Source organism: Sus scrofa, chromosome 18 (assembly GCF_054392235.1).
Source record: "Sus scrofa isolate SSC_HxYL_T2T_F1_AM1 chromosome 18, Sscrofa_HxYL_maternal_Yorkshire_Landrace_v2.0, whole genome shotgun sequence".
In the NCBI taxonomy this organism is placed as follows: domain Eukaryota; kingdom Metazoa; phylum Chordata; class Mammalia; order Artiodactyla; family Suidae; genus Sus; species Sus scrofa.
In genome coordinates this window covers 28553467-28581225 of record NC_139400.1, presented here as the reverse complement: position 1 = coordinate 28581225, position 27759 = coordinate 28553467, and the positions used below count along the sequence as shown (strand labels likewise).

Sequence of the window (27759 nt, the reverse complement as noted above, 5' to 3'; positions counted from 1 at the left end):
GGGAGAGAAGGGCTTAGTCCATGATCACATTTTTCACTTCATTTAATAGCTTTCAAGTCACGCCAGTTGTAACAAATGAATAAGCGACGGGAAGGTATCATGGCGAAGCCATCACTCCACCTGCTCCAGCCCTTACCTTGCCCATCACTCCCTCTCGCTGTGATGGGTGGGAACAAGGTCGGCTCATCCAAACCCTTCACCTGGCCCACATAACCGCATGCAAGCATGTGTGTACCGCGTGACTTCAACTGGACGTGGTATTTGGGAACAGGCTATGCAGGATCCCAGCCCCTTCTCCACCTGCCCCGGCTAGTCACCAACTTGCCCCCGAGGCACCTCTCGCGGAGGCTCCCATCTCCACCTCCTTATTCCCCCAGGACCCTTTCTTCCCACTCACAACATTGTTCACCCCAGGCAAAGGCTGCCCCGGCTGAGCAGCTGATCAGAGGGACGTCTTGTTTATCACAGATCTGAGATTCTAATTCCACAGCTGTATTCCACAGCTGGCTGTCCCCCCCCCAATTCAGAGTTACGAAGCCCCCAGCTCCCTTCCAGGAAGGACCTTCTTTACCCCTTAAAATGCCAGCAGGGTCTGCCTCACTGTGTTCCAGGGACTGTGCCAAGCTGCAGCCTGCCCACTTAAGTCCACACACTTGACCGTCACTGCTTACGAGTGAATGTCACAGTTGGAACTCAATATTTTTGGTTGGATGGAACCTGCTGGGATTTTAAGATGTGCATGTACATTTTGTTTGTTTAGTTTTGTTTTGTTTTTGGCAAAGAGACACCAATGCAATCAGACTGCATGTCTGAACCTCGAAGCAGAGCCAGGGCCTGGAGGGAGATGTTGGCAAAATTTTCCAGGTACCACACAGGGACCTCCAAGCCACAAGGTTCTCCAGCCTGGCGGGGAGCTTGCCACTCTGCCCTGGGCCCATTGGAGAACCTGGGGCTTCCCCAATCTCTTTGCTTTCTTTTTTTTTTTTTTTCTTTTTGGTCTTTTTAGGGCCACACCGCGGCATATGGAGACTCCTGAGGCTAGGGGTCGAATCGGAACTGTAGCCTCTGGCCTACACCTCAACCTCAGCCACGTGGGATCTCAGCCACGTCTGAGACCTACACCACAGCTCACGGCAATGCCAGATCCTTAACCCTCTGAGCGAGGCCATGGAACGAATCTGCATCCTCATGGATGCTAGTCGGGTTCGTTACCTCTGAGCCACAGTGGGAACTCCCTCCTCAATCTCTTTTCTGACTTTCTTTTCCCCAGAGACTGACTCCTAGGAATCCCCTTAGGGCTTGGAGAAGCTAAGAGAGTGGGGCCAAAGGAGAGGCGATATGTGTGGCTTCCTGCCTGCAATTTCCTCTTTTTTCCCACCCATTTCTTCTTCCCATTCCTCACAACCTGCTCTCAAGCCTCCACAAAGCCTCCTCTGGTGGTTCTGGGCAGCACCACCCCTTAGAGCAGCACCGTCTAAGAACTTTCTGCGATGATGGGCATGATCTAGATCTGCCCCGTCCAATACCACAGTCCCACGAGGCCAGCGAGTCCCTGTAATATGGTTCGTGCAACTGAGGATCTGAATTTTTAATTATCTTTAATTCTCATTCATTTTAATAGAAATGACCCTATGTAGCGAGAGGCTACAGTACCCTGCGATGCACAGCCAGACTATAAGGCAATTTTGTGCAAATGAGTGAAAAGCGCAGCTTCTCCAGACAGCATACGTCCTTCCATTGGCTGGGAAAGTTCTGTAGTAGATCCACAAAGGCTATGATGTGAATGAGGCCCCCTAGAGCTGTCCAGCACACAGCCCTAGGTGGCAGCCTCGGCTCCAGGCCCCGCCCCCAAACGGCAGTGACAATCGCTGTGCTGGGAGTACTCCGTGGGAGCCAGCCACAGGCCAGGGGTCACGTGGATTATCAGAATTCATGCTGACAACAGCTCCAGGAGGGAGGTGCTCCGATGGTCCCATCTGCTGAGTAAGGAAATGGGCTCAGGGAGTTTAAGTAGCTCAGCCAACGTCACTCAGCTGGAGAACAGAGGAACTGGCGCTTCACCCCAGCTCTGACTCCTAACCCTGTTCCTTCCCACCGCCCATGGCTTTTTTGCACACTGGGAACTTCTGCTTCTCTGGCCCTTCCCCCCGCAGCGCTGGGTCTTCACTTAGCTGCAAGACGCAGGCGCGCTCTCCCTTTCTCACTGGGCTGGGAACACCCCACGGGCAGGTCAGTTTTGCCAGCTCTGCCCCTCCCCTCCTCTAATCCCATGGTATGGCCATGAGGGTTGCTTGGCAGGTATCACACATGGGCACACTCAGGGGACTCCCCTCCCACCACCTCAATCCCATTGCAAAATCCAAGGATTGGATGGGGGACTGGGTCTCAGAGGAGCCTTTGGCCCCTACCCTTCTGTTGCTGGTTTGGGGCCCAGGGATTCCTACCCTAATAAAGGCAAGGCCTGGCCCAACTCTGTCTGTGGTTCTGAGGGGCTGGATGAGCAGGGGGGCATTGCCTTCCCTTGCCCAGAGCCCCTGCCTTGGGTTAGCCCAGCACCCTTCCGCCATTCTCTTGGCTCCCTTTGCAGTCAGGCTCTGAGCTCATGCATGCCTTTCCAGGAAGGCTGGCCAGAGGGATAATCTGGCAGGAGTCTGGGCCAAGACTTGCCATGGCCACGGCCACTCTGGCCAGGGGCCTCATCTCACCCAGCCCCACAGCCCCACCCCGAAGTTTTGAGATAAACGAGGTCTTAGGGGCTGAGGGAGGAAGAGCAGCAGTTCCTTCCAGGTAATATGAAGAGAGGGGCTCAGATGACAAGGGGTTGGAGGCCAGGGGGCCAAAACCACAACTGGGACTATCTTGAGAGACCAGATGTCCTCTGGTCCCACCCAGCAGGGACCTCAAATTCCTGTTTGTTTGGTGGCGGGGTGGGCAGCAGCTTTATTGAGATATAATTCACGCACCATAAATTCACCAGTTTAAGGTGTGCGACTCAATAGTTTGGTATATTCATAGAGTTGGGCAATCATCACTGCAATCAATTTGGGAACATTTTAAGAGTTTCTGCTGTGGCACAATGGGATCAGAGGCATCTCTGGAGTGCTGGGTCACATGTTTGATCCCCATGGGGCACAGTAGATTAAGGATCTGGCAGGGTTGCAGCTATGGCACAGGTCACAACTGCGGCTCAGATCTTTCCTTGGCCCGGAAACTTCCATGTGCCACAGAGCAACCAAATAATAATAAAAATAATAATTTTAGAACAATTTATCACTCCAAAAGAAACCCTATACCCTTCGGCTTTCACCCTTATTTCCTACCATCATCCATCCTCCAGCCCTAGGCAACATCTCATCTACACTTTTTCCTCTATGAATTTGCCTCTTCTGGACCTCTCCTCTAGGTAGTCCTTTGTGTCTGGCCTTTCGCTTAGCATGTTTTCAAGCTTTATCCATGTTGGACCATGTATCTGTACTTCATTCCTTTCCATTGCCGAGTAATATTCCATTGTATACATGGACCATACTTGTCCGTGATCAGTTGATAGACATTTGGGTTGCTTCCACTTTGTGGCTACTGAGAATAATGCCGCTATGCATATTCGTGTGCAAGTTTTTGTGAGGGCATGTGCTTTAATTTCTCTTGGGTATATAACTGTGAGTGGAATTACTGTATCCCATGGTACCTCTTTTTTTTTTTTTAGCCTTCTGGGGAGCTGCCAAGTTGTCTTCCAAAGTGGCTATACCATTTCACATTCCCACAAGCAATATATGAGGGCTCCAATTTCTCTGCATCTTGGATAACACTACTATTATCTGACTTTCTTTTTCTGGCCACACCCACAACATGTGGAAGTTCCTAGGCTAGGGATCAAACTCGTGCCACAGCAGTGACACAAGCTACAGCAGTGACAACCCCTGATCCTTAACCGCTAGGTTACCAGGGAACTCTGAGTTGGATCCTGTTTTGAAAACTGGGATCTGATGATCTCTGCCTTTGGTTGGATGGTTTAATCCATTCACTTTACTAATATAGTTGTATTTGTTTTGTCATTTTACTTGTTTTCCAAATATATGGGGGAATTCCCATTGTAATCCAGTGGTAATGAACCCAACTAATATCCATGAGGACTCGGGTTCGATCCCTGGCCTTGCCCTGTGGGTTAAGGATCCTGCATTGCTGTGGCTGTGGCATAGGCTGGTGGCTGCAGCTCCGATTGGACCCCTAGCCTGGGAAGCTCCATACGCCGAGGGTGTGGCCGTAAAAAGCAAATTGTGTGTGTGTGTGTGTATGTGTATATATATATATATATATATATATATATATATATATATATATATAAATTGTTTTTGTTTCTCTATTTCTCCTAGACTGCTTTCTTTTGCATTAGTGAGTATTTTTTTTCCTAGTATAACATTTTAAGTGTTCCTTTAATGATTTTTTTTTTACACTATATTTTTGCTTATTTTCTTAGTGGTTACTCTAGGGCTTACCTGTGGACAGTTTACTGTTTTCCTGTCCCATCCAGGTAAGCTGTCCCCAGGAAAAGTCCTGGGCAGAGTGTGTGGGCAGGAAAGCTGTCTGAAGAAGGTGGTCTTGGACGATAGGTGGGGCCACAGGAGGGCAGAATGAGGCATTGAAATGGCCACAGGGTGGCCCCAGTGAGTGACCCAGAGGCTGCACATTTTTGTTTGTTTTGGTCTTTTTTGCTTTTTAGGGCTGAACCCATGGGCATATGGAGGTTCCCAGGCTAGGGGGCAAATGGGAGCTGCAACTGCCTGTCTACACCACAGCCACAGCAACAAGGAATCCGAGCCTTGCCTGCGACCTACACGGAAGCTCACAGCAACGCAGGGTCCTTCACCCCCTGAGTATGGCAAAGCATCAAACCCACATCCTCATGGATACCAGCCAGGTTGGTGACCTGCTGAGCCACAACGGGAACTCCCAAGGCTGCACCTCTGATGGTTGCACTACCCTCGGATCACCTCGGATTTTATGAGTGGGGACAAATGTACAGATTCAGGAAAATACATGTTCTAAGGTCCAGGCTTACTTATGGAGAGCCCTGTGGTCAGGCTCCCCTGGTCACTGCCCCTGCTGATCGTCCTGCACCTTGAACACTTCCCAGTGTAGACCCCTGAGTGGGTCCACGATTCCCCTCATTCCCCAAGGATCAACAGGCTGAGGGGGCAGGGATCAGTGGCTGTCCTCCTTTTTCCCATCAGCTGCCACCAGCCCTTCCTCCCCAGGCACTCTGAGAGTGTGAACAGGTCCAAGGCCAGGCTCTGCTCCTCCCACCAGGAGGCCCGCTCTGGGGAGCTTGGCTGCTGCTCTGCAGATGTGCACATGATATTCATCATGGTGACAGGTCCCTCGGACTCCACCCTGCTGTGCCTCCCCTCCCCTGCAGCACCACCGCCTGACTGAGCCCTGTGAGGCCGGCCTATGACCCTGAGTGGCCCAGGTGGGAAAGGCTGGACCTGGGGAGCAGGGTGGCGCTTGGGGAAGGGAGGCAGCCCCTGAGGAGGTCTCCAGGAAAAGGGGGGAGGAGCAAGGGCTTTCATCCTGCAGATTCCACAGGAGCTGATGGCCAACTCTGCTCCCATCCTGCCGGGCCCAGGGCCTCTGCTTCTCTTGCCAAGGCTCCCATGTAGGACCCCAAAGTGAGGACTTAGGACGTAGTCCTTAAACCTTGGAAAGGTAGGAATTCTGGGAAAAATGATCCACCTTGTTCTTTGTGCCCTAGGGAGGGGCCCATACCCATTCATTCTATTGCTCATCCCGTTTTGAATTTATCATTCATTCATTCATTTAGAAACTCCTACCTGGAACAGCTGGGATGCTTGCTGTTCCTGGCTGAAGCCTATGGTAACCATGGGCCCAAGATGTGCCCTTAATCCACTGAGCGAGGCCAGGGATCAAACCCGCATGGATACTGATTGGGTTCATAACCTGCTGAGCCACAACAGGAACTCCCTGGAATTTTTTTTTTTTTTTTTTTTGGCTCAGGCCCAAGAAGCTCCAGCCACAGTGACAATGCCAGATCCTTATCCCCCTGAGCCACCAGGGAACTCCTAGAATTTGGATCTTCTGAATTGCTTTTAAAATTTTTCTTTATTTTTAACTCACATACATTAAAATTCATTCTTTTTAGTTCACAGTTCTGAGTTTTGGCAAATGCAGAGAGTTGTGTAACTCTCACCACAATCAGAGCAGTTTAGAGAACACTTCCCATCACTTCATGCTGCCTCTTTGTGGTCACCCCCTCCCCACGTTGCTCCATCCACCAACCCAGCTCTGCTTTCTTTTTTTTTTTTTTTTTTTTTGTCTTTTTGCTATTTCTTTGGGCCGCTCCTGCGGCATATGGAGGTTCCCAGGCTAGGGGTCCAATCGGAGCTGTAGCCACCGGCCTACACCAGAGCCACAGCAACTCGGGATCCGAGCCGCGTCTGCAACCTAAACCACAGCTCATGGCTACGCCGGATCGTTAACCCACTGAGCAAGGGCGGGGACCGAACCCGCAACCTCATGGTTCCTAGTCGGATTCGTTAACCACTGCGCCACGACGGGAACTCCCAGCTCTGCTTTCTGATGCTGATTTCTCCTGGGCCTGTGTCTGAGGCTGAGTGAGCAGCCTTTCTCAGGGGCCACCATCATTTGCTGGCACATATACAGGCTGTACTTTCGTTTCTTTTTCTTTTTTGTCTTTTGTCTTTTTAGGGCCACACCCATGGCATATGGAGGTTCCCAGGCTAGGGGTCGAATCGGAGCTGTAGCCGCCGGCTTACGCCACAGCCATAGCAACACCGGATCTGAGCCGTGTCTTCAATCTACACCACAGTTCCCGGCAATGCCAGATCCTTAACCCACTGAGCGTGGCCAGGAATTGAACTCCCAATCTCATGGTTCCTAGTCAGATTCGTTAACCACTAAGCCACGACAGGAAACCCAAGGCCATATTTTCTATACAGACAACACCCCACGGCCCTGCGCTTGACAAAGAAGGTTCCCTACCAGCCAGCTCCATCTCCCCGCCCAGTGCAGGGGAAGAGTGGAGGGCATGACAGCTGGGCAGCCTGAGGTGGGGAGCTAGACCCAGGGAACTCTGGACAGGCAGAGCGTGGGATCTACATGTCTTCCTGGCTCTTTCTGCCCCCGGGACTCAGCGAGGACAGCTGGCCATAGTGAGGCAGCCACCCAGAAACACCAGAACACAGGATGTGCCCTGAGGAGTGGCTACTGCTATATTTAAAGTGTTTTCACTGCTATTGCATGCCAGGCACTGGCCTAGATTGCACTCCGACTGCTGAACAGCAGTTCTTCGCTGCTGACAGTACAGTATCAACCCCTTCTACAAACAAGGACACTGAAACTCAGAGAGGCTGAACGCCTTGCCCAGCATCACACAGCTAGGACTTGAACCCAGGTCTACCTGACCCTAAAGTGATCAAGTATCACTCATGGTCAGATTCAAATTCCAAGTGTTTTCATTTTACTAGTTACTGTGGGGGTTTTTTTGTTTGTTTTTTGTTTTTAGGGCTGCACCCGCGGCATATGGAGGCTCCTAGGCTAGGGGTCCAATTGGAGCTACAGCTGCCAGCTTACACCACAGCCACAGCAACGCCAGATTTGAGCTGCGTCTGCGACCTACACCACAGCTCACAGCAATGCTGGATCCTCAACCCACTGAGCGAGGCCAGGGATCCAACCCGCAACCTCATGGTTCTCAGTCAGATTTGTTTCCACTGCACCACGAGGGGAACTCCCTACCAGTTGCTGTTAAATTGCCTAATCTTTCTGAAATTCAGTGTCTTCACCTATAAAATGAAGATAGGAGCTTCCACTGTGGTGCACTGGTTAAGGATCCAGCATTGCCCCAGCTGGATTGCAGCATAGGTTACAGCGACAGCTTGGATTCAATCCCTGGCCCGGGAATTTCCATATACCGTAGGTGTGGCAGAAAAAGAAAAAAATAATAAATAAAATGAAGATAATACATATCCCTGCCTTGAACACTTGTTGTGAGAACCAAATGAGACCCCAGTGTTTGGTGGAGAGTAGGTTAAATTTTAAATACTCTTACAGCTTGAATTCGTCCCTCTGAAACTCATGTGTTAAATTACTAGCCCCCAGAACCTCTGCATGTGGCCTTATTTCAGAAATAGGGTCTCTGCAGATGTAATTAGTTAAAATGAGGTCATGGGGGTGGGCCCTAATCTAATACGACTGATGTCCTTATTAAAAAAGGGAACTTGTGGAGTTCCCGTCATGGCTCAGTGGTTAACAAATCCTACTAGGAACCATGAGGTTGTGGGTTCGATCCCTGGCCTCGCTCAGTGGGTTAAGAATCTGGGGAGTTCCCGTCGTGGCGCAGTGGTTAACGAATCCGACTAGGAACCATGAGGTTGCGGGTTCGGTCCCTGCCCTTGCTCAGTGGGTTAACGATCCAGCATTGCTGTGAGCTGTGGTGTAGGTCGCAGACGCGGCTCGGATCCCGCGTTGTTGTGGCTCTGGTGTAGGCCGGTGGCTACAGCTCCGATTGGACCCCTAGCTTGGGAACCTCCATATGCCACGGGAGCGGCCCAAGAAATAGCAAAAAGACAAAAAAAAAAAAAAAAAAGAATCTGGCATTGCCGGGAACTGTGGTGTAGGTCGCAGAGAGAGGCTCAGATCCCGCGTTGCTGTGGCTGTGGCGTAGGCCCGCAGCTGCAGCTCTGATTCAACCCCTAGCCTGGGAACCTCCATATGCCGCGGGTGCAGCCCTAGAAAAGACAAAAAAAGACAATAAAAAAGGGAACTTGAACCCAGAGACATGCACACAAGGAAGAACAGCGTGTGAAGATGGAGATCCGGGTGATGCTTCTTCAAGCCAAGGAGCACCAAAGATAATGCTAAGAATACAAATGAGTAAGCTGAGAAACTTGTTCGGGTTCGCAGGGTTACTCAGCTCACGTCTTTGTAAATGTGATACAGACTAATGATACCCACGTCACAGGGGCTGGTTGCGACAGTTAAATGCAGTAATGTATGCAAAGTGTTTAGCAGCGTCCTGCCTGTTTTAGGGACCCATTAGTTGTGCTTGCTCCTCCGGCCAACCCAGCAAGTGGCCTGTCCCCTCCAGAACACCACGACCCTTTCCAATAGGGCCTTAACCAGTCTGGCAATGCAACTCCTGGCTCTTCTCCACAGCTTGGGATGGGCTGTCCCTCTGCCAAGGCCGGCTGCCTATGCTCTTCCCTGACCCCATGGCCCCCAGCTGCAGTGAGAATGCAGGATTGAGCACACTTGCTCTCTAGATGGCTGAGTTCTAGGTGGACCCAGCATCCCTGGGTCACTGCTCTCCTGCCCAGTCCTTTTGGGCACTCGTGTGACCTGCTACTGCAAAGCAAAGCCTTCAGAATGAGTCGAGTGGCGATGAGGAAGCCCCCATAAGCTCTTTCCTACCTGAACAGGTGCCTCCTTCTTCTGCCTCTGCCCCCAGTGAGGGCCTGTGAACCAGCTGTCGGGGCATGTCAGCCTCCCCGCAGCTTTGGAAGCACTGTTCCAGGAGAGAGGGAGGCGGAAAGCTGGAGAACTAGGGGTGACGTGGTCCTCAGACTGGCACAGATCAGTGGAGAAGCCTGGATTCTGCATGCCCACCAGTGTGCTTATGGCCCCAGTCTGCCCGGCACAGGGGACCTGGGTTGGCCTCAGAGCTCCAGCTGGCCCCTGGCTTGGAGAAGTGTGAAACACTGAGATTCTAGGATGCTGGTCTTGTAAGAACGCCCCCAGACTCCCCTCCAGCAGGGCCTGACATCCCCTCTTCCCTAGAGGGCCCAAGAGAGCAGAGTGGTCCTGCTCTAGGAGCCCCCTAACCCGTCGTCCTTCAGCCCTCAGAGACCCCTCTGCTCTCTTGAATTTCTGCCCCAGCATCAGAGGCTACAGAAGCAGCAGCGCAGCCTGGGGCTGCCCCATCGAGGGCTGCCAGGCCTGACCCCTGCAGGGTAGTAGCACTGGCTCGGGGTACCTGGCTGGCAGAAGACTAACACTCATCCCCATAGCTCTATTGGCTACCAGCCCCCGACCTCCTTCCCCTACCTAATACCACACAAATGTGTGAGTGGCACGTGCGCGCGCGCGCACACACACACACACACACACACACACAAAATGCTCAGGCCGCAACCCCCACCCTGCCTGCCTCTAAGGAGGCCAGAGAGGAGCAGCTGGGACACACACCCCCACAAGGTGAAGGGTTGAGAGGCCACGTGGGGTGCATATCATGCCCCCTGCCCCCCTCCACCCCATCCTCATAACTTTACACCTCAGCTACTCCAGGCCAGACAGTGCCTCCTCTGGACTCCCAGACCTGTCCCGAGTCCCCTCCCATCCCAGGTGGCTGTCATCTCTCCACCATCCTGAGGTCCAGATGTGAGCTGAGGAGAGCCCCCCCCCCCCAGCATGTGCCCTTGGGCTGACCCTGACATCCTGGACACAGCTAAGTCCCCTTTCCTTTCCCCCCTTAGAGGATCCTGCCCCAGGGAGTATCTCAAGCCCTGGTTCTAAGCTGCAGGGACTTGAGATGGATCTGGCTGGGAAGCCACAGGGCCCCCTGCATCCCACAGCAATGATGGGTGGGCCTCATGTGTCTGGATGGGACCCCTCTCCCCAGGGGGAACACCCTTGGACTCGGGGCTTCAACCAGGTCCGTCTGTTTGGGACAAGAGAAGATGTTGAAATCCACAGATGGTTCATGTGGGACCAGGGAGGCCTCTATCTTCACAAAACAGGAGCCCCGCCATTCCCACTGCAGGAGCCCCAGACGCCTGTGGTTCCAGGTGGCACTTCCTCCCCTTTCTTTTCCTCCTTGTTAGGTGCCGTGTGCTCTATATAGTGAGTCCTTCAGACAGGCAGGAAGGATGCAGGCCCTGGCCCCTTCCTTGACATGGCCCAGTAGTGGGGAGGGAAGTGGTTTGAGCGAAGCCCTGAGCTAAGCAGATTTTAGGAGCGTCTGAAACGGACCAAGTGCAGCTGCACTTGGGTGTGGGGATGAGGGTCTGGGTGAGGCATCCTGGCATCGAGGTGAAAGGTACAAGTGGGAGAAGACTCAGCAGAGGGACCAATGATGTCAGCACTGAGAGGCAGGGCAGGGGCGAGGCAGTGCAGGGTAGAGGAGGATGCTAAGACGCTGAGCTGAGCTAGGAGCGGAATCTCAGGGCATTTATTTACAGGGGATGGTGAGAAACCCAGGCCATAGGGAAGCCCCAGGATCTGAGAGTTCAAGTGAGAAAGAGACGCAGAGACTGGGGTTTCTGAGGCATGGCCAAGGTTTTAGGGATGCTGAAGGTGTGGGTCCAAGGTCCAGAGCAGAATCCACGGGAAAGGGGTGGGAGCCAGACTGCAGAAGATCAGGGCGAGGAGAGGGGCTGACCACGAAGGGAAAGGGACGTAGAGTCTGTTCTTATCAAGGCCAAGGGGGCAGAGAGCCAGGGCCTGGGAGGGACCAGGGGGACCGCCTAGCTTCCTGGGCCTTGGGTCATTTGTGGAGATCGAAAGAGTGCAGATTAGGGTCGGGGGCGGAATGTGAGCTCTAGAGGTGTCTGGGTGGCAGTGCTGGCCAAGCGAGGGACTTCCAGCTTACAGCCCAGAACGCTCTGAGGAGGCAGCATCTAGTGAGAAAGGGGAAGGAAGAAGCCTCGGCTGTGGCGTCCTGGGCATCGGTAATAAAGCTGCCACTTTCACATGTCAGATGCAGTCTTATACACTTTACAGATAGGAGCCAGAGTGGCTGTATTAAACCCTAAGTTAGATCCTGAGGGGCCTCTGCTCAGCCTGTTGGACGACCCATGAGTTGTACCCCCCCATTTGCTACTGAAGCGTGTACTTTCTACCTCATCCCATAGAATGGAAGCTCCAGGAGGGCAGCTGTGTTCAGAGAAAGTTGACTTTTCTTCCCCTTTTTTATGGCCGCACCCACAGAGTGTGGAAGTTCCCAGGCCAGGGATTGAAACGGAGCCACAGCTAAGACAATGCTAGATCTTTTTTTGGTTTGTTTTGTTTTTTTTGGTCTTTTTGCCTTTTTCTAAGGTCGCTCTCACGGCAAATGGAGGTTCCCAGGCTAGGGGTCCAATCGGAGCTGCAGCCGCTGGCCTACACCACAGCCACAGCAACTCGGGATCTGAGTCGCGTCTGTAACCTACACCACAGCTCAGGGCAACGCCGGATCCTTAACCCACTAAGGGAGGCCAGGGATCGAACCCGCAACCTCATGTTCGTAATCGGATTCATTAACCACAGAGCCATGATGGGAATTCCACTGCGCCGCATGGGGGACGGAACCCACACCTCCGCAGCAACCTGAGCTGCTCCATGGAGGAAACTCCTAGACAAAGCTGACTTTTATTCGACACTTTTTCCTGGCACGTACGGGATGTTCCCTGAGCAGTTGTTGAATTTAGGTCTCTGAGCCCATCTGTGACAGTGATGTCATCACTCTTGTATTACAGGTGGGAAATGGGGGTTCCAAGGGAGTGTGAGGTTTGCTCAAGGTCACGCAATTTCCAAGTGGTACAGCCAGGGTGTGACTCAGCCCTGCTGGATTCCAGAGCCCAGTGTCTCGCCAACATGTCCCCAGAAATCCAGGCATTCGAGGCACAGGCCAGCCTAGGGAACCTCGACAGCCCGGACCGAGGGGATGGGGCTCCTGGAAAGGAGGGTTGGGGACAGAGGCAGCTGTGACCGGCCCAGGCCTGCTTTGAAGGGGCAGAGCCAGAGCTGGGAGGGAGTCTGGTGCAGCTGCTGGATCTCCGTTGTCTCTCCCCGCCACTCACATGGGGCTTCTTTCGGTTCCCTTTGGTGACGTGGCTCCCCCACCCACATGCACACACATACACACGCACCCTGGCTTCTACCGGAATCAGGCCTCTCACCACACCCTCAATCTGATGCCCCAGCCAGGGGAAGTGGGCACCGGTGCTGTCTCACTGTTGGGAACAAGAGGGCTGGCCGCACATCTCAGCTGAGGCTCCTGGGGCCATGGAGATCAAGTCTCCCTGCTCCTTGTGGGCCTCTGCCCCACTGTGGGGAACTGGGAGTGATCACGTGGGGGGCGGATGGAGCCTCATGTCCCCTTTGCTAGGGCTTCGCCCTAAGACAGCATCCAGAAGCAAGGCAATCCTTGAAATCTGGAAAAGCCTGAGTGATGCTCTCTGCCCCCTGCCCCCTCCTCTGTAGGTCATGTCTCTGGCCCAGAGCGATTCTTGGCTCAGGTACCCCTAGTCCAGGGAAGGCAGGACCCAAGCTGAGCCCCTGCACAGCCCCTCTCCCTGGAGCCTCACACCAATGCCCCAATGCTGCAAGCTCAGTGAAGTCGCCCTCCTTTTACCGCAGGGAACAAGATTCACAGGACCTGCCTAAGGTTGCGGAGCTTGAATGCAGCAAAGGTAGATGCAAGTTCAAGGACAGTGCCTCTTCTACACCCCCCCCCCGCCCCCAGCGTGGTTCTTGCCAAAATTCAGAGATGTTAGGGGTAGAAGCCCTCAGCTGAGCGCAGGGGGCAGGGGGCAGAATCCTAGTCTAGAGCTTCCCCACACTGGGTGTGTGTGGGGGGAGGCATTTAACAATAAAAGAAGGCTCTTCTCGACTATTGCTCCAGGTATATTCTCTAGTCCAACACAGAATACTTTCTATTAACCACAACTGACGTCCCGTAAAAGAGATTCATATTTTGAGAGGAACCACTTTCAATGAAATAGCAGTTTCATTTTTAAAGAAAGAAATACAAATCAATCTCCCTATCTTTTCTGCAGTCACACTTGACAACTGAAAAAGATAAAATAGTGAACTATTCAGTAGATACCGATAATAGAATACTTATATGTAATTATATTTCCCTCTTATATTAGGGCTGCAAGAAGAGTGGGGGAGCGGGAGAGAGACGCAAGAGAAGAAAAAAGACAACAGGTGAGTGATGATACGGATCACGGGAAAGACCAGCCTAGGTACTTCTGCGAGGATGGAGAGGGGAGGGGAAGGTCAATGTTCTGATTCATCAACTAACTAACAGGCTGTACTGGTTAAAAATACAGCCTTTAAACTTTAAAGGGCAAATAAGACTCTCTAGAACTTACATGTTTTAGTTTCTACCTACAATTTAATCAATTGACCTGTAAATCTCCTTCATTTAAAAATATTTTTATGGAGTTCCCTTTGTGGCTCAGCGGTCAACGAACCTGACTAAGGTCCATGAGGTTGCAGGTTCGATCCCTGGCCTTGCTCAGTGGATTAAGGATCCGGCGTTGCCATGAGCTGTGGTGTAGGTTGAAGATGCAGCTTGGATCCTGCATTGCTGTGGCTGTGGTATAGGCTGGAAGCTACAGCTCCTATTGGACCCCTAGCCTAGGAACCTCCACATGCCATGGAAGAGGCCTCCCCCCCCCCAAAAAAAGCAAAAATATTTCATTTAAAAATTTACCATGGGGAGTTCCTGTTGTGGCGCAGTGGTTAACGAATCCGACTAGGAACCACGAGGTTGAGGGTTAGATCCCTGCCCTTGCTAAGTGGGTTAAGGATCCGGTGTTGCCCTGAGCTGTGGTGTAGGTTGCAGACGAGGCTCAGATCCCGCATTGCTGTGGCTCTGGCGTAGGCCGGCAGCTACAGCTCTGATTAGACCCCTAGCCTGGGAATCTCCATATGCCGCAGGAACAGCCCAAGAAATAGCAAAAAGACAAAAAGAAAAAAAAAAAATTTCCGTGGAAAACAGAAAATGAAAAGACAGGAATGGCCCATGTGTGACCTGATTCTAGGGGGAATCAGACATTAAAATCCTAAGTGAAAACCAGCAAGGATGGGCTGCAGAGCCCGGAAACCAGACCTAAGAAAGGCAGTCAAGGTGAGCTTTCCGGAGGTGAAGCCGAAACAAAATGTGAAGACAAGTAGGAGTTCCCAAGCAGAGACTGCTTGGGGACAGGGAACAGGATGTGTGAAGGTTGAGGCCAGTGAGCGAGGCCCACTTAGGGAACCGAAAAAAACCTTCAGAACGGCAGATGGATGGTCAAGACAGCCGTAAGTGAAGAGGTGGGACAAGCGACCAAGGCGCTGATCCCGAGAGGCCCCAGAGGCGACCAGAGAGGGGAACTGGGTCAGGCAGGTGCAAAGATTGAGGATTCTAAAGGGACAGGATGCCGGCCTGCAGGCATGTCTAGGAGAGGGTGGTCTGAATGCCAGTGGCTGAGCGCTGGGCCACCCTCCGAAGAGGCGTGGAAGGGAGCGGAGGTAGGGGGAAGCCAGGGCTGAGGACGGTCTGCCAGTTCGCCCACCGAGATCGTACATGACTCGGTTGACGGCCAGTATCTGTCCGGATCTTGAGCTACCAGAGTGACTGACTGGGATGCTCCTGGGCCCCGCAGAGCACTTGTGGCAGGGTCGGGTAAGGAGCTGGGATTGTCGAATGACTATTTTATGGTTCAAGATTGTTGAAGGACCCCAGTGGACGCTCCAGGCCACCGCGCTGCCGGGCGTCTCCCCGGAGGCCCTTGGCTGCAGGGGGGCCAGCTCAGCCCGGTTCCTCGGTCTCTGGGTCTACGCAGGGACCCCAGGGCGGCTCCGCGGGGCAGGGCGGGGCGCTGCCCGCGCGCACGGAGACTCCGCGGCCGCGGCCCAGGGGCGGGGGCGGGTGATGCGGAAGTGCCGGGCGGGTGGTTGGACAAGCGCAGCTCCAGGAGGGCGAAGCTCGGCCCCAGCGCCTGGCCCGTGCTCCCGGGCGCAACCACGCGGGCGTACCGCAGACAGGTATGTCCTGGCCGCCGCACTCTCCTCTCCCCGCCCGCGGGGCACCTGCTGGCGGCAGGTGGGGGACTGGAACCAGGCGGGCTTGCGGGAGGGGTCAGCGTCCAGCTCCACCTGGCGCCCAAGCTCGCGGGGACGCCTAGGGCAGAGCGTGCCCCGTCGTTCTGGCGGCCTCCAAGTTTATCCCTAAATCCTGATCAGTGTGGGGTGCCCCGCACCAGTAGCCTTCGTCCGGGGAGTCGGAGGCACGGGCGGCGGAGTCGGCACCACTGCCAGAGGCGCCAGCTCTGCTGCTTCCCTCCCTTCATCTCGCCATCGCCAAGAATGGGTAGCACCGTGGCGCCCGGCTTCGGCCATGGAGGAACGAGCCCCGATTCCCCCTTTCTGCGCGCTCGGATCCCTCTTCCCCGGGCACCCCTCATCCTTTCGGGTAAGAGAATGAGGTTTAAAAAGGGTTCACCCTCCTAGGATCTTAAGGCCCATGGCAGGAATTCGGGCAGAGAGTGTGTAGGAAGATGGTGTCAGGCAGAGGCAGCGGCCGTCTTTTGACTTGTGACCGAGAAAAGGAGGCGCTGACCCTCCTAGCTGAGAAGAAGAACCACCGGCGCATTACTTCTTAGTTTCTTTACGTCTTTCACTCAAATTTAGAAACGAAAAAATTAAGAGTCTAAAAGTGGAGGGAAAGTGAGACTAGAGTGGCGATGATGTGAGAGAGCTGATGCCGAACACCGCGCCCGCCCCCGGTGCGGTTGTCTCTGGGACCCCAGAGGGGCGGGATCCGGTACCCAGGAGCTGGAGCTGGGGCTGGGGCTGGGGGACTTTCCTGGCCTCGCTGCCACCCTGTGCGTAGCAGAGAGGAGACGAGGGCGGGGGCGCCACCAGCCGGAGGAGCGGTCCAAGAGGCAGACCCTCTGCCAGCGCCCCAGGCGGGTTACGTGGGCTGGCTCTGGAGGCACCCGCAAGCCGCCAGGGGCGGCACCTGCGGGGGCGGTCCGGAGGGCAGGGCCTGGCGTGGGCTCCCGGCTCACCCAGAGCGAGGACGAGTGACCAGCACAAGTGAGGCCGCAGGCGGGGCAGATGTCGAGAGCTAGAGGCCCTCGCGAGGAGCGGCCAGAGCAGAGGGCGCGGGGGCTTCCAGCAGGGCAAGGAAAGCACCCTTTTTACCCAAAGGCCCTATTTTGGGGTTTTCCCCCTTGCACCTTGGTCTTACCTCGCCGTGCCGCCGAGAGGAAGCCGAGAGAAGCGTCTTCCTGCTGCTACCGCCGCCCCAGAGCCTCAGCTAGTTCTCAGGGTGTGGTCAATTCACCTGGCGGGGCGGGGCTTAGGGTCCGGCCCGGCGCAGGGAAGCCCCTGCCTTCTCAGGAGCTTGGTGTGGCGTTTGCAGGGAGATGGCTCAGAGGTGCAAGGGCTTGCTGCTTCGTCCGTGATTGGGGGCTGCAGAGCTTCCTCCCCTAGGGATCCCTGGTGCCCACAGTGCACCAGGCTCCCGGGCTACCCCTTCACTCATGGGCGCTTCTTCAGGTCCTCAGCAGGCCACACTTCCTCGGATGTTTCAGTGGAGTGGAAACTTGTACTGCCGGCTTTCCAAGGCTCAAATCCACAGGGCTAGGTCGGTAGCCAAGACCTGCTCCGTGGTCAAGGAGTCTGGGTAGACCCCCTGACCAGCCTGCCCTCTGATGGAAAATCAGATCCTCCTCCCAGAGGCCGTCAGAGGGTGTAAGATGGACTTTCTGAGGGCTGTGCCTTGGCTTCTGGGATCCCCTGGGAATCTGGGCAACTGCTTCTATCTCAAGAGAAAGGAGTGATGGAGCACAAAGGCACTGAAACTCGGAACTCCTGGCACTGAAAGTCTGAATCAGACCATCTCAGCCCATCCCCAGGCGGGAGGAAGCCTCCTTGGGGCATTGATGCTGAGCCTGGATCTGGGGCATCTGGATGCAGGCAAACGCCCTGCAGCTGAAGACTCTTCTGTGGTGTGCTGGACAGACCCTCTCTTGGCCCTTGCCGGGCTTGCCGTGGGAGGGCCTCTCCAGAGCCTGTCCCTGTGCTGCTTGAAGGGGCTGCACCTGCTGTCAAGAACTCAGAGTTATAATTTCAAAACCTTTGTGTTGAGGAGCAGTGCTGGACCGGGCCAGGCAGTGGACCCACCCAGACTTCCTCCTTGCCCGGGGCGGAGGAGCCAATCTCTCTGGCCTCCCAGCTGTACCACATTTGGCACAGCTGCGGGCCTGACCACGTATTGAGGGGTCACCAGGGAAGCTTGCCTTTCCCTCTGTGTCGCAAGAGCCTTCCTCTGTGTATCTTCTCTTAGGATGACCTGCTACTGGTGACGGTCACCCCTCTATTCTAGGCACCCAGGCCTTTGGGAGGGGAAGGGGGCTACACATACAAACATGGTGGTTGAGGCTCTCCAGGGCTGTGAACCCCACCAGTGGGCTTGGGGTTGGGGGATGGGCTACCGGGTGAGAGATGGCGCATTTGGTCTGGGGACCCAAATGTGATCCCCTCCCTCCCCCAGCTCACAGTGAGTCAGGTTTCTGAGTTGTCCGGTCTGGCCACTTTCATTTCCCCTGGGGCTGGGTGGAGGCTAGTGCAGAAAGGGGAACCGAGCCACCCATCTTCTGAGGCCTGGGGGGCAGGGCTGGGCGCTCCCCCCACAGCCCCCCGCTGCCCCGTCCTGGTCCAGCGCTGGGCACTGGTCTGAGGAGAGGCCTGCTGATGAGACTGCTTCATGGCATGGAGGTGGCACTTAGTCACCGCAACCCAAAAAGGTACTGTGCAGGGAATTTCAGGGGAAACTGAGCCTTGGTGCTCCAGGCCAAAGCAGGCCTGGAAGGAGGAGGCGGGAGGGGGATGTTTATGTGTGTGTTTGTCCAGGCCAGGAAGCCCACCAGGGCTTGTGTACTCCCAGAAGCCGTAGCGCCCAGCAGCAGTCCTGGCTGTGGTTGGGTGGCTTTAACTGTTAGAAAGTTCTTCACCCTGGGTCTAGTCTGTCTCAGCAGTCTGTTTGTCACATGGTGGTACCTCTCACCCCCACCCCACTGAGTGTTAACTTCACCGACACAGATCCCCCATTTCCTTCAGGCATTCCTTCCCTGAAAGGTCTGCCGTCTTGGACCCTCACCTGCGTTACAGCCCCAGCAGCCTTCCTCTTGGGTCTGGTCTCATCCTCTTTGAGTCAGAGGAGGATCCCGGGGAGAGCAGGGCTGGATGGAGGAGGGGAAGGCAGGCAGGGATAAACAGCTGGAGGACAGATGCTTCCAACATCTACCTGGTATTTCTTTCTTTCTTTTTTTTTTTTCTTTTTTTCTTTCTGTCTTTTTAGGGCTGCACCTGAGGCATGTGGAAGTTCCCAGGCTAGGGGTCCAATCAGAGCTACAAGCTGCCGGCCTACACCACAGCCACAGCAACGTCAGATCTGAGCCACATCCGCGACCTACACCACGGCTCATGGCAACGCCAGATCCTTAACCCACTGAGCGGGGCCAGGGATGGAACCCACAACCTCATGGTTCCTAGTCGGATTTGTTTCTGCTGTGCCATGATGGGAGCTCCCCTAGCTGGTATTTCTTAAGTCCTACTTTGGTCCAGCAAATGGCAGGGTGCCCGGGAGGGGACTGAGAAAGAAGGAAGAGCAGGAGGCGTTCCTGCCCTTAAAGAGGTTGCCTGCCCACCTGGAAGGTAAATAAGATGGGAACAGGTGCTACGAGGCAGAGTAAGAGCCCCAAACCATGCATCTCCATGGGAAGAGTTCAGGGCAGCCCATGGTCATACGGAAAGGGGAGTGTGAGGGCTGGGGGGTCCACCTGAGGGCACGTGTTGGTGCCCTTGTTCCAGGAAGCATGGCCTCTGGGAAAGACCCTGGCCCACCCCATCCCTACGCCACCCTCCTGGCCACAACTCCCTCTCTTCATTTGGTAGAGTATCTTCTGCTGGGGACAGAGGTACCAAGGAAGTGGGAGAGAAGCATGGTCCCGGGGCAGTGTGTGTGCTCTTACACAGATGCTTGCATGCCCACCTGCTCACAGGTACTCAGAAACTAGAGCCCCGGGTGAGAGGAAGCCTGATTTCTCATTGTGACTCAGCCCTTTGTTCCTTCCTTGCCAAGACAGAGTCCTCTCTGAGTCTCAGGTTGGGGTATATGACGGCTTGGTCATATCTCTGACCCCACGCCCACAGGTTAAGGCCAAGGGCAGGGGGAGACCACCCAGGAGTAGAGCAGGAAGGAGGAGGCTCAGGACAGTGAGGAGAAATTTCAGTCCTGGGGCCAGAGAGGGGCTGGCAGGTGAAGGGAAGGAGGAGGGGTTCCATGTGGCCCATCGGCCTCAGGGGGATGGCACCGGCTCGGGTGAGGACCCTGCCTCTGCTAAAGATAAGGTGCTTACTAAGTGCGAAATGAATGCAGGGTTTGTGGGAGGACCCAGAGCGTAGGAAATCAATGGCTTTAAAAGGGTGTGTTCTGAGTTTGGTGGCCACTGTCCTTGCCATCGATGTAAGAGGTGGACACAGCTGAGTGATGGGATTTCTCTCAAGATGCCCAGGTCCCGAAAGCTTCATCCCTGAGGGAAGCAAAGGAAGAAGGGAAGTTCTGGGAGCTGGGTGTGGAAACCCTCCCTGACTCATGGGTTCTGCCTTGGTCTTAGCCCGGTTTCCTAGAAGGCCGCCTGCAGAGGGGGTTCTGGGAGGAGCGGTGGGGGGAGCAGCAGGGGCAGGAAGCAAGCTAAGCCAGGATGTGGAATTGGCTGGAGATCAGCTTCAGCCTGAACCCACGAGGAGCCTGGAGCACGCTTTTACTCCACCGCAGGCAAGGGGACTGGCCTTTTGTTCCTGTGTGCCAGTCACCCACTGGTTCAGGGCTGTCCCTCTAGAGTGGGGGGATGGGCCTGGCCCCAGAGGGAGGCAGCTGAGGGCGGTTCTTTGGGTATGGGCAGCTCTGTGCTGTGCAGGGCGTCTGGGTGGGGCTCAGAGCATCCATCACAACTGTACGCCCTCCTTCTTCTCCCCAAACACAAAGCCCAGACAAAGAGCCGCTGCGACAGCAAAGCTGATGGTTGAAGGGGACTGACTTGAGCACCTGGATGGATGAGAGAGGCTTCAGCCACCAGGGCTGGGAGGAAGGGAAAGTCCTGACAGCCCAAGGCTCGGTCCCCTGATTGTCCCCACAGCCCCTGCCACAGGGCGCAGCCAGCTGCATGTCTGCTGATAACCCCCCTCTGCTCTCTCCCACAGCCCCCTTGGCCATGAACCAGCCCGCCCCCGCCGCCCTCCCTCCGCCCCGCCGCGTGCGGCTCAAGCCCTGGCTGGTGGCCCAGGTGAACAGCTGCCAGTACCCAGGGCTTCAGTGGGTCAATGGGGAGAGGAAATTCTTCTACATCCCCTGGCGCCACGCCACGCGACACGGCCCCAGCCAGGACGGAGATAACACCATCTTCAAGGTAAGCCCTGGACAGGGTACCACTGGGATCTGGGAGGCCCACCCTCCCTATGAGAGGGCTCCCTCTATCTCTCAGACTGGCCGCTCTCTAGCTGCCTTGCTGCAGGCCGGGGCTAAGGAGCTGCAGGCATCACCATAGAACACAGACCTTTCTAACCTCCCAGAGCAAGGTGAGGACGGAAGAGCCCCCAGGAGAACTTCCTGTAACTTCTCCTCCTGCTTGTCCTTGTGTCATTCTCATCAGGCAGCACATTTGGTGTACACATGCTAAAAGACCACAGGGGAGTTCCCGCTGTGGCTCAGCAGTAATGAAGCCAACAGGTAACCATGAGGATGCAGGTTCAATCCCTGGCCTCACTCAGTGGGTTATGGATCTGGCGTTGTCATGAGCTGTGGTATAGGTCTCAGACGTGGACTGGATCTGGCATTGCTGTGGCTGTGGTGTAGGCTGGCAGCTGCAGCTCCGATTGGACCCCTGGCCTGGGAACTTCCATATGCCACAGGTGGGGCCCTAAAAAGCTAAAAAAAAGAAGACCGCAGAATTCCCCCATAATCTTAATACTATGAGGTAACTACTATGAATATTTTTTGCTTATATTTTCAGTTTTCTGCATCTGTATGTATATGAAGTGCAAACATGGACTCAAACCAAATATTCCATTGTATAACCTGCATGTCCCACCCAGCCTCAGGACCAGGTTTCCTCTCCAGTAAATGCCACAGCACATTTAGTGACCAGAGTGTTCCGTTGGAGGGGCCAGCATAGTTTAGTCACCCAGTTCCAGGGTTTGGACACCTCGAGTTGCTTTGAGCACATTGGTGTTGAAGACCACATTGCCGTGGACGCCTTCCAAATCCTTACCCTTTGCACGTCTTAAATGATTTCCTTTGGAGTTAGTTCTTACTGTTAAACATTTCTGGGTCAAAGAGAACACTCATTTTTAAAGCTCTGGCTACATGTTTCTTCGTCTTTGGACTTGATATGTACATTTCAAATCTATTTCCTATGCTTGAATGGGTAATGTGGTCACACAATTCAACATGTGTTGAAGGGTGCCCCTTCCCTAAAAAGACAAAAACAAAACAAAACCTGCCCCTTCCCTAAAAAGACAAACAAACAAAAAACCCCAACCCCTTCCCTAAAAAGACAAAAAAACAACAAAAAAATTTTTAAAAGGCTAAAATGCTAAAGAGCAAAAAGCCTTCCTGGTGGGAGACTGTGTCTCCCAGCCACCCGCCCCCATTCTTAGGCAATTAGTATTTTCAGCTTCTTGTTTATCTTTGCATTTCTTGTATTTCTGCACATATACAAGCAAATATGTACCTATTTTCCCTCCACTTTTGATGAAAATGGTAGTTGGTTACATACTCTTCTGCACCTCATATTTCTTGAGGATCATGACATGGCCGTATATCAAAAGATTCCTTTTTTTCCCTTCCTACCCAGTATTCCATTCTTTTGATTGACCATAATTTAACCAGCCCCCATGGATGGCCATTTAGATTATTTGGGTCTTTTTCTTTAATAAACAGTATAAATTTGTATGTGCAAAATTTTGTGTGGGTGTTTCTGTATCTGTAGGATAAATCCCCAGAAGTCCAGTCACTAGGTTAAAGGGTAGAAACGCTTGTAATCCTACTATCAACAAAATTGCCTTCCAAAGTAACAGTACCAACAGCTGAAGTGTGCAGCGCTCATCCTAAGGGCAGACCCAGTTCTGAGAGCTTAGGGGGCATCAGCCCTGAGTCTTCACCACCACACTGTGAGGTAGGCACTGATGGGGAGACCAAACAAAGGGATGCAAAGAGACACGCTCCTGGGGAACTCAGCTGGTGGTGGCAGATTCTGGATTCAAACCCAGTTCTGCTCCAGATTCCATGCTTTTACCTGCCATGTTACCCCATCTCCTTAGAGATTGTACCTCATTTACTGCCTCAGGACCAGTGGATGTGATGCCTTTCTTTCTTTTGCTTTTTTTTTTTTTTTTTGCTTTTTAGGACCACACCCGTGGCATATAGAGGTTCCCAGGTTTAGGGTCTAATCAGAGCTACAGCTGCTGGCCCACCACAGCCAAAGCAATGCCAGATCCAGGCCGTGTCCTCGACCTACACCACAGCTCATGGCAACATCAGATCCTTAACCCACTGAGTGAGGCCAGGGATCCAGCCTGAAACCTCATGGTTCCTAGTCGGAATCATCTCCGTTGCACCATGACGGGAACTCCTCTTTTCTTTCTTTCTTTTTTTTGCCTTGTCTAGGGCGGCTCCCGCGGCATATGGAGGTTCCCAGGCCAGAGGTCGAATCAACATCAGATCCAAGCCGCGTCTGCGACCTACACCACAGCTCACGGCAACACCAGATCCTTAACCCACTGAGCAAGGCCAGGGATCGAACCTGCAACCTCATGGTTCCTAGTCAGATTCGTTAACTACCGCGCCAAGACGGGAACTCCTTCTTTTCTTTCTTTGCTTTTAAGGGCTGCACCTGCAGCATATGGAAGTTCCCAGGTTAGGGGTCCAATCAGAGCTACAGCCACCGGCCTACACAGCAACGCCAGATCCAAGCCATGTCTGCAACCTACACCACAGCTCATGGCAACACCAGGTCCTTTAACCCACTGAGTGGGGCCAGGGATCAAACCCAAGTCCTCATGGATGCTAGTTGGGTTTGTTTCTGCTGAGCCACAACAGGAACACCATGGGAGGCCTTTCAAAACCCCTAGATTTGCTTTAACTTGCTGGAGCCCCAAGGGACTGGCCTCCCACCTCTCACCTTGCAGACACTGAAGGTCTCACTGCGTGGCAGCGACTCACCGGCCAGGAGGGGCTGGGGCCTGGATGAGGGGCAAGGTTCTCTGTGGTCGCCTGTCTTGTCTTCCTGCCCTAGGCCTGGGCCAAGGAGACAGGGAAGTACACTGAGGGGGTGGACGAGGCCGATCCGGCCAAGTGGAAGGCCAATCTGCGCTGTGCCCTCAACAAGAGCCGGGACTTTCGCCTCATCTATGACGGGCCCCGGGACATGCCGCCTCAGCCCTACAAGATCTACGAGGTCTGCTCCAATGGCCCCGCTCCCGCAGGTATCCTGCCTGGCCCTGTGTGGGCCACCTAGGAGGCTGCGCAGTGGTCAGGGTCATGCCTCTCGGTCATAACGCCCAGAGCTCCCAGGACTGGGTCATTGGTGAGGCCGGGAATGGACTTGTCTTTCTCAGCCCATCCCGGTTCTTGGCTCTTGGCTTAGTGAGTGCAGGCCGGGTGGCCCAGGGAGCTGAGTGGTGTGGGGTCACAGGGTCGGGGGAGGGGGGAGACCCTAGTGATTCCTGATGGCTGTCTCCTTTTACTCTGTGTTTGGGCAGCTCTGGGCAGGGGAGAAGCCATAGCAGGAGCTGCCACATGGAGCCCTGACTGCCTTGCTGTCTTTCCTTCCTCTCCCTCGCCCCGCAGAGTCGCAGCCCAGTGAGGATTACTGTCTCGGGCCAGGGGAGGAGGAGGAGGAGGAGGAAGAAGAGGTGAGCCGGCACGGATGCGGTGGGCCTTGCTAGGGTGTTCCCTGCGGCTCTGCTCTGCTGTAGGACCCGGTAGCCTGTTCTTTGGGAGCCCTGCTGCTGATTCAAGAGAGCTGTCTCCCCTTGGGATGCTGAGGCTGGGAACAAAGGCACCACCTTGAATCCCCCTGGCACTTTGTTAGTATAAAACATGCTCACACGTGGTCTGACCCTCACAGCAGTTGAGGCTCAGCAGGTATTACCACCTGCAGAAAGTGGAAACCGGGGCACTGAGAGCTTACCGATGTGCTTGGGATGGCAGAGCTGGGTCTGGAGGCAGGGGCTGGCCTCAGCCAAGCTGAGGACCAGGGAATTATTGCCTTGTAAGTTTCATGTGTTAATTCTTTGGCATCAGGTCAATTTAATAACCTGTCCTCCCTTCTCTCCCTGCCCGCCTCCTCCTTTGCTTTGTCTTCTCTTCAGCTCCAGAGGATGTTACCAAGCCTGAGCCTCACAGGTGGGGCTGGGAGGTGGTGTGGCTGGGGGTCTATTATAAGGAGGAGCTTCGGGTACCAGAGGTACCTGGGAGGAGGCTGAAGGGAGGCCCAGGGCGGGGAGTAGGTGGGGCTGGGAAGCAGCTCCTAGAAGTGGCATTAAAGCTTTGTTGGTTCCCACCTTCTGCAGAAGCAGTGCAGCCCGGCCCCCACATGGCACCCTATTCTTTACCCAAAGAGGATGTCAAGTGGCCACCTACTCTCCAGCCTCCTGTGGTGCTGGGGCCCCCTGCTCCAGACCCCAGCCTCCTGGGCCCTGCCCCTGGCAACCCTCCTGACTTTGGGGAGCTGCTCTCTGAGGTCCTGCCAAACCCGCAGCCTGGGCCCCTGGCTGCCAGTCTGCCCCCTGCAAGCGAGCAACTCCTGCCCGACCTGCTGATCAGCCCCCACATGCTGCCTTGTAAGGACCCACCAGTGGGATGGGCAGGGGGAAGCAGTTTTGGGCAGGTGGAGGATGGTGAGGGGAAGAACAAAAACACCCACGTCGGTCTCTGGATCGGGGAAGGAAGGGGCGGGTGCTGACCACAGCCTGGTCGCTGGCAGATTGGACAGAGAAAGTCGGTGGGCTGCCGAAGGGGGAGACGTGGGGCTCATGGGTGGGGTGGGCCTGCCCCTCTGCCCCACAGTGACCGACCTGGAGATCAAGTTCCAGTACCGTGGGCGGCCACCCCGGGCCCTCACCATCAGCAACCCCCATGGCTGCCGGCTCTTCTACAGCCAGCTGGAGGCCACCCAGGAGCAGGTGGAGCTCTTCGGCCCCGTGAGCCTGGAGCAAGTGCGCTTCCCTAGCCCTGAGGACATCCCCAGCGACAAGCAGCGCTTTTACACCAACCAGTTGCTGGATGTCTTGGACCGTGGGCTCATCCTCCAGCTACAAGGCCAGGATCTGTATGCTATCCGCTTGTGCCAGTGCAAGGTGTTCTGGAGCGGGCCCTGCGCCTCAGCCCATGGCTCGCACCCCAATCCCATCCAGCGGGAGGTCAAGACCAAGCTCTTCAGCCTGGAGCATTTTCTCAACGGTGAGGGCCCCACATCATGTTCCTCTTGGCCTCCTTTCCAAAGGGGCAAGGTGCCAGCCTCTGACTAAAGGTCTTGATCTCCATGCAGAGCTCATCCTGTTCCAGAAGGGCCAGACCAACACCCCACCACCGTTTGAGATCTTCTTCTGCTTTGGGGAGGAGTGGCCTGACTGCAAACCCCGAGAGAAGAAGCTCATCACTGTACAGGTATACCCCATCTCCCACCCCTCAACTCTGCTTTGGTTTGACTCTTGGGCGGAGTGGAGCAGGGCTCTGTGGGTAGAGTGGATGCAGCCCACCTGCCCCCTGGTGGATACCCTCGTGCACAACTGGATTCAACAGTCCTGCCAGGGCTCTCCCTGTCCCGTCTCCTCTGCCCCCCAGGTGGTGCCCGTTGCAGCTCGACTGCTTCTGGAGATGTTCTCAGGGGAGCTTTCTTGGTCAGCTGATAGTATCCGGCTACAGATCTCAAACCCAGACCTCAAAGACCGCATGGTCGAACAGTTCAAGGAGCTCCATCACATCTGGCAGTCCCAGCAGCAGATGCAACCCATGGCCCAAGCCCCTCCTGTGCCAGGCCTCAGCGCTGGCCAGGGGCCCTGGCCCATGCATCCAGTCAGCATGCAGTAATGAGGCTGTAGACTGGCCCAGGCTTCCCGGGTGGCTGTGCAGACTGAGGAGGAGGTGCGACAGCCCCCATGGGCACCTGATGAGCAGCAGGGTCCAATCTCTGGGTCTCCTGAAAGTGGATTTGGGCCATGAAGAGGGAAAGAGGCCCGAGTTCGTTTCTCCTCAGAAGCTGGGAGAAGCGTTTTGCTTTGAGGGCTCTGTCTTCCTGGCTGTGCTGGGCTGGCTGTGGCAGAACTCAGCCATTAGCACCAGTGAGGAGGGAAGAAACTCACCCAGGAACCCTGGGGGGCCTAGCCACACAGAGGGAGCTGCCCCAGAGTGGCCCATTCTTGTGGCTGCCCCCATTTCTTCTGGCAAAAAGAACCAAGTGCTCTGGATCAGGTCTCCCTGGCAGGTCCTTTGCAGGGCACAGGCCTGACTTTGGGGTTCCCTAGTTTAAGCCTCGCTTCATCTTTCTCCCTCCAGAGATAGATATGAGCACTTAGGTATTATACCAGGTACTTAAGGCTAGCAGCTACCTCCTTGAGAGTCCAAGAACCTGGGGCAGAAAGTGGAATTTTATGTATTTTTTGGATTAATAAATGTTAAAAACAGACTCAGCTTTCTTTTCCAATCCCAGTTGCTCCCATGCGGTTCTACCAGACTTATGCCTCATGTCAGCTGGCCCTCTTTCTCCCATCACCTGCCCTCCATCCCTGGAGCCCTTGACACAGGGAGGGCCTGCCTTCCAGGCGGATGAGTCATGGGGCCTTTATAAGCACTCAGCTGTCCGGCTTTGCTTTCCAGGAGGAAGCTAGCTGAAGCAAGGGTGTGGATTTTTAAATGTGTGCAGAGTCTAAAACCCTGCCCAAATCAATTTTCCCATAAGAAAT

General features: G+C 54.7%; 1 protein-coding gene and 1 long non-coding RNA gene across 14 annotated transcripts; one reads left to right on the top strand and one right to left on the bottom strand.

Moving 5' to 3' along the window:
- Positions 1 to 1563: 1563 nt before the first annotated feature.
- LOC146394958 (uncharacterized) lies at positions 1564 to 17054 on the bottom strand. The gene is made up of 2 exons (XR_014833969.1): positions 16979 to 17054; positions 1564 to 1976 (listed from the first exon to the last, which is right to left on the bottom strand). It is a non-coding gene; the product is annotated as an uncharacterized LOC146394958 (long non-coding RNA).
- On the top strand, positions 14896 to 27482 carry IRF5 (interferon regulatory factor 5). Of its 13 annotated transcripts, XM_085005535.1 has the most exons (10): positions 17290 to 19449; positions 19690 to 19796; positions 20998 to 21203; positions 24090 to 24279; positions 24644 to 24708; positions 25168 to 25201; positions 25369 to 25638; positions 25865 to 26257; positions 26346 to 26464; positions 26642 to 27482. In XM_085005535.1, exons 3-10 carry the CDS (start codon positions 21009 to 21011, stop codon positions 26885 to 26887), a joined length of 1512 nt encoding a protein of 503 aa, XP_084861661.1. In that variant the 5' UTR covers positions 17290 to 19449; positions 19690 to 19796; positions 20998 to 21008; the 3' UTR covers positions 26888 to 27482. The 13 variants fall into 13 exon arrangements, with proteins under 13 accessions (XP_084861667.1, XP_084861660.1, XP_084861658.1 ...); XM_085005541.1 differs by lacking the exons at positions 17290 to 19449; positions 19690 to 19796 and adding an exon at positions 14896 to 15045 and having other exon boundaries at positions 24090 to 24251; XM_085005534.1 differs by lacking the exons at positions 17290 to 19449; positions 19690 to 19796 and adding an exon at positions 14972 to 15057.
- Positions 27483 to 27759: the final 277 nt, after the last annotated feature.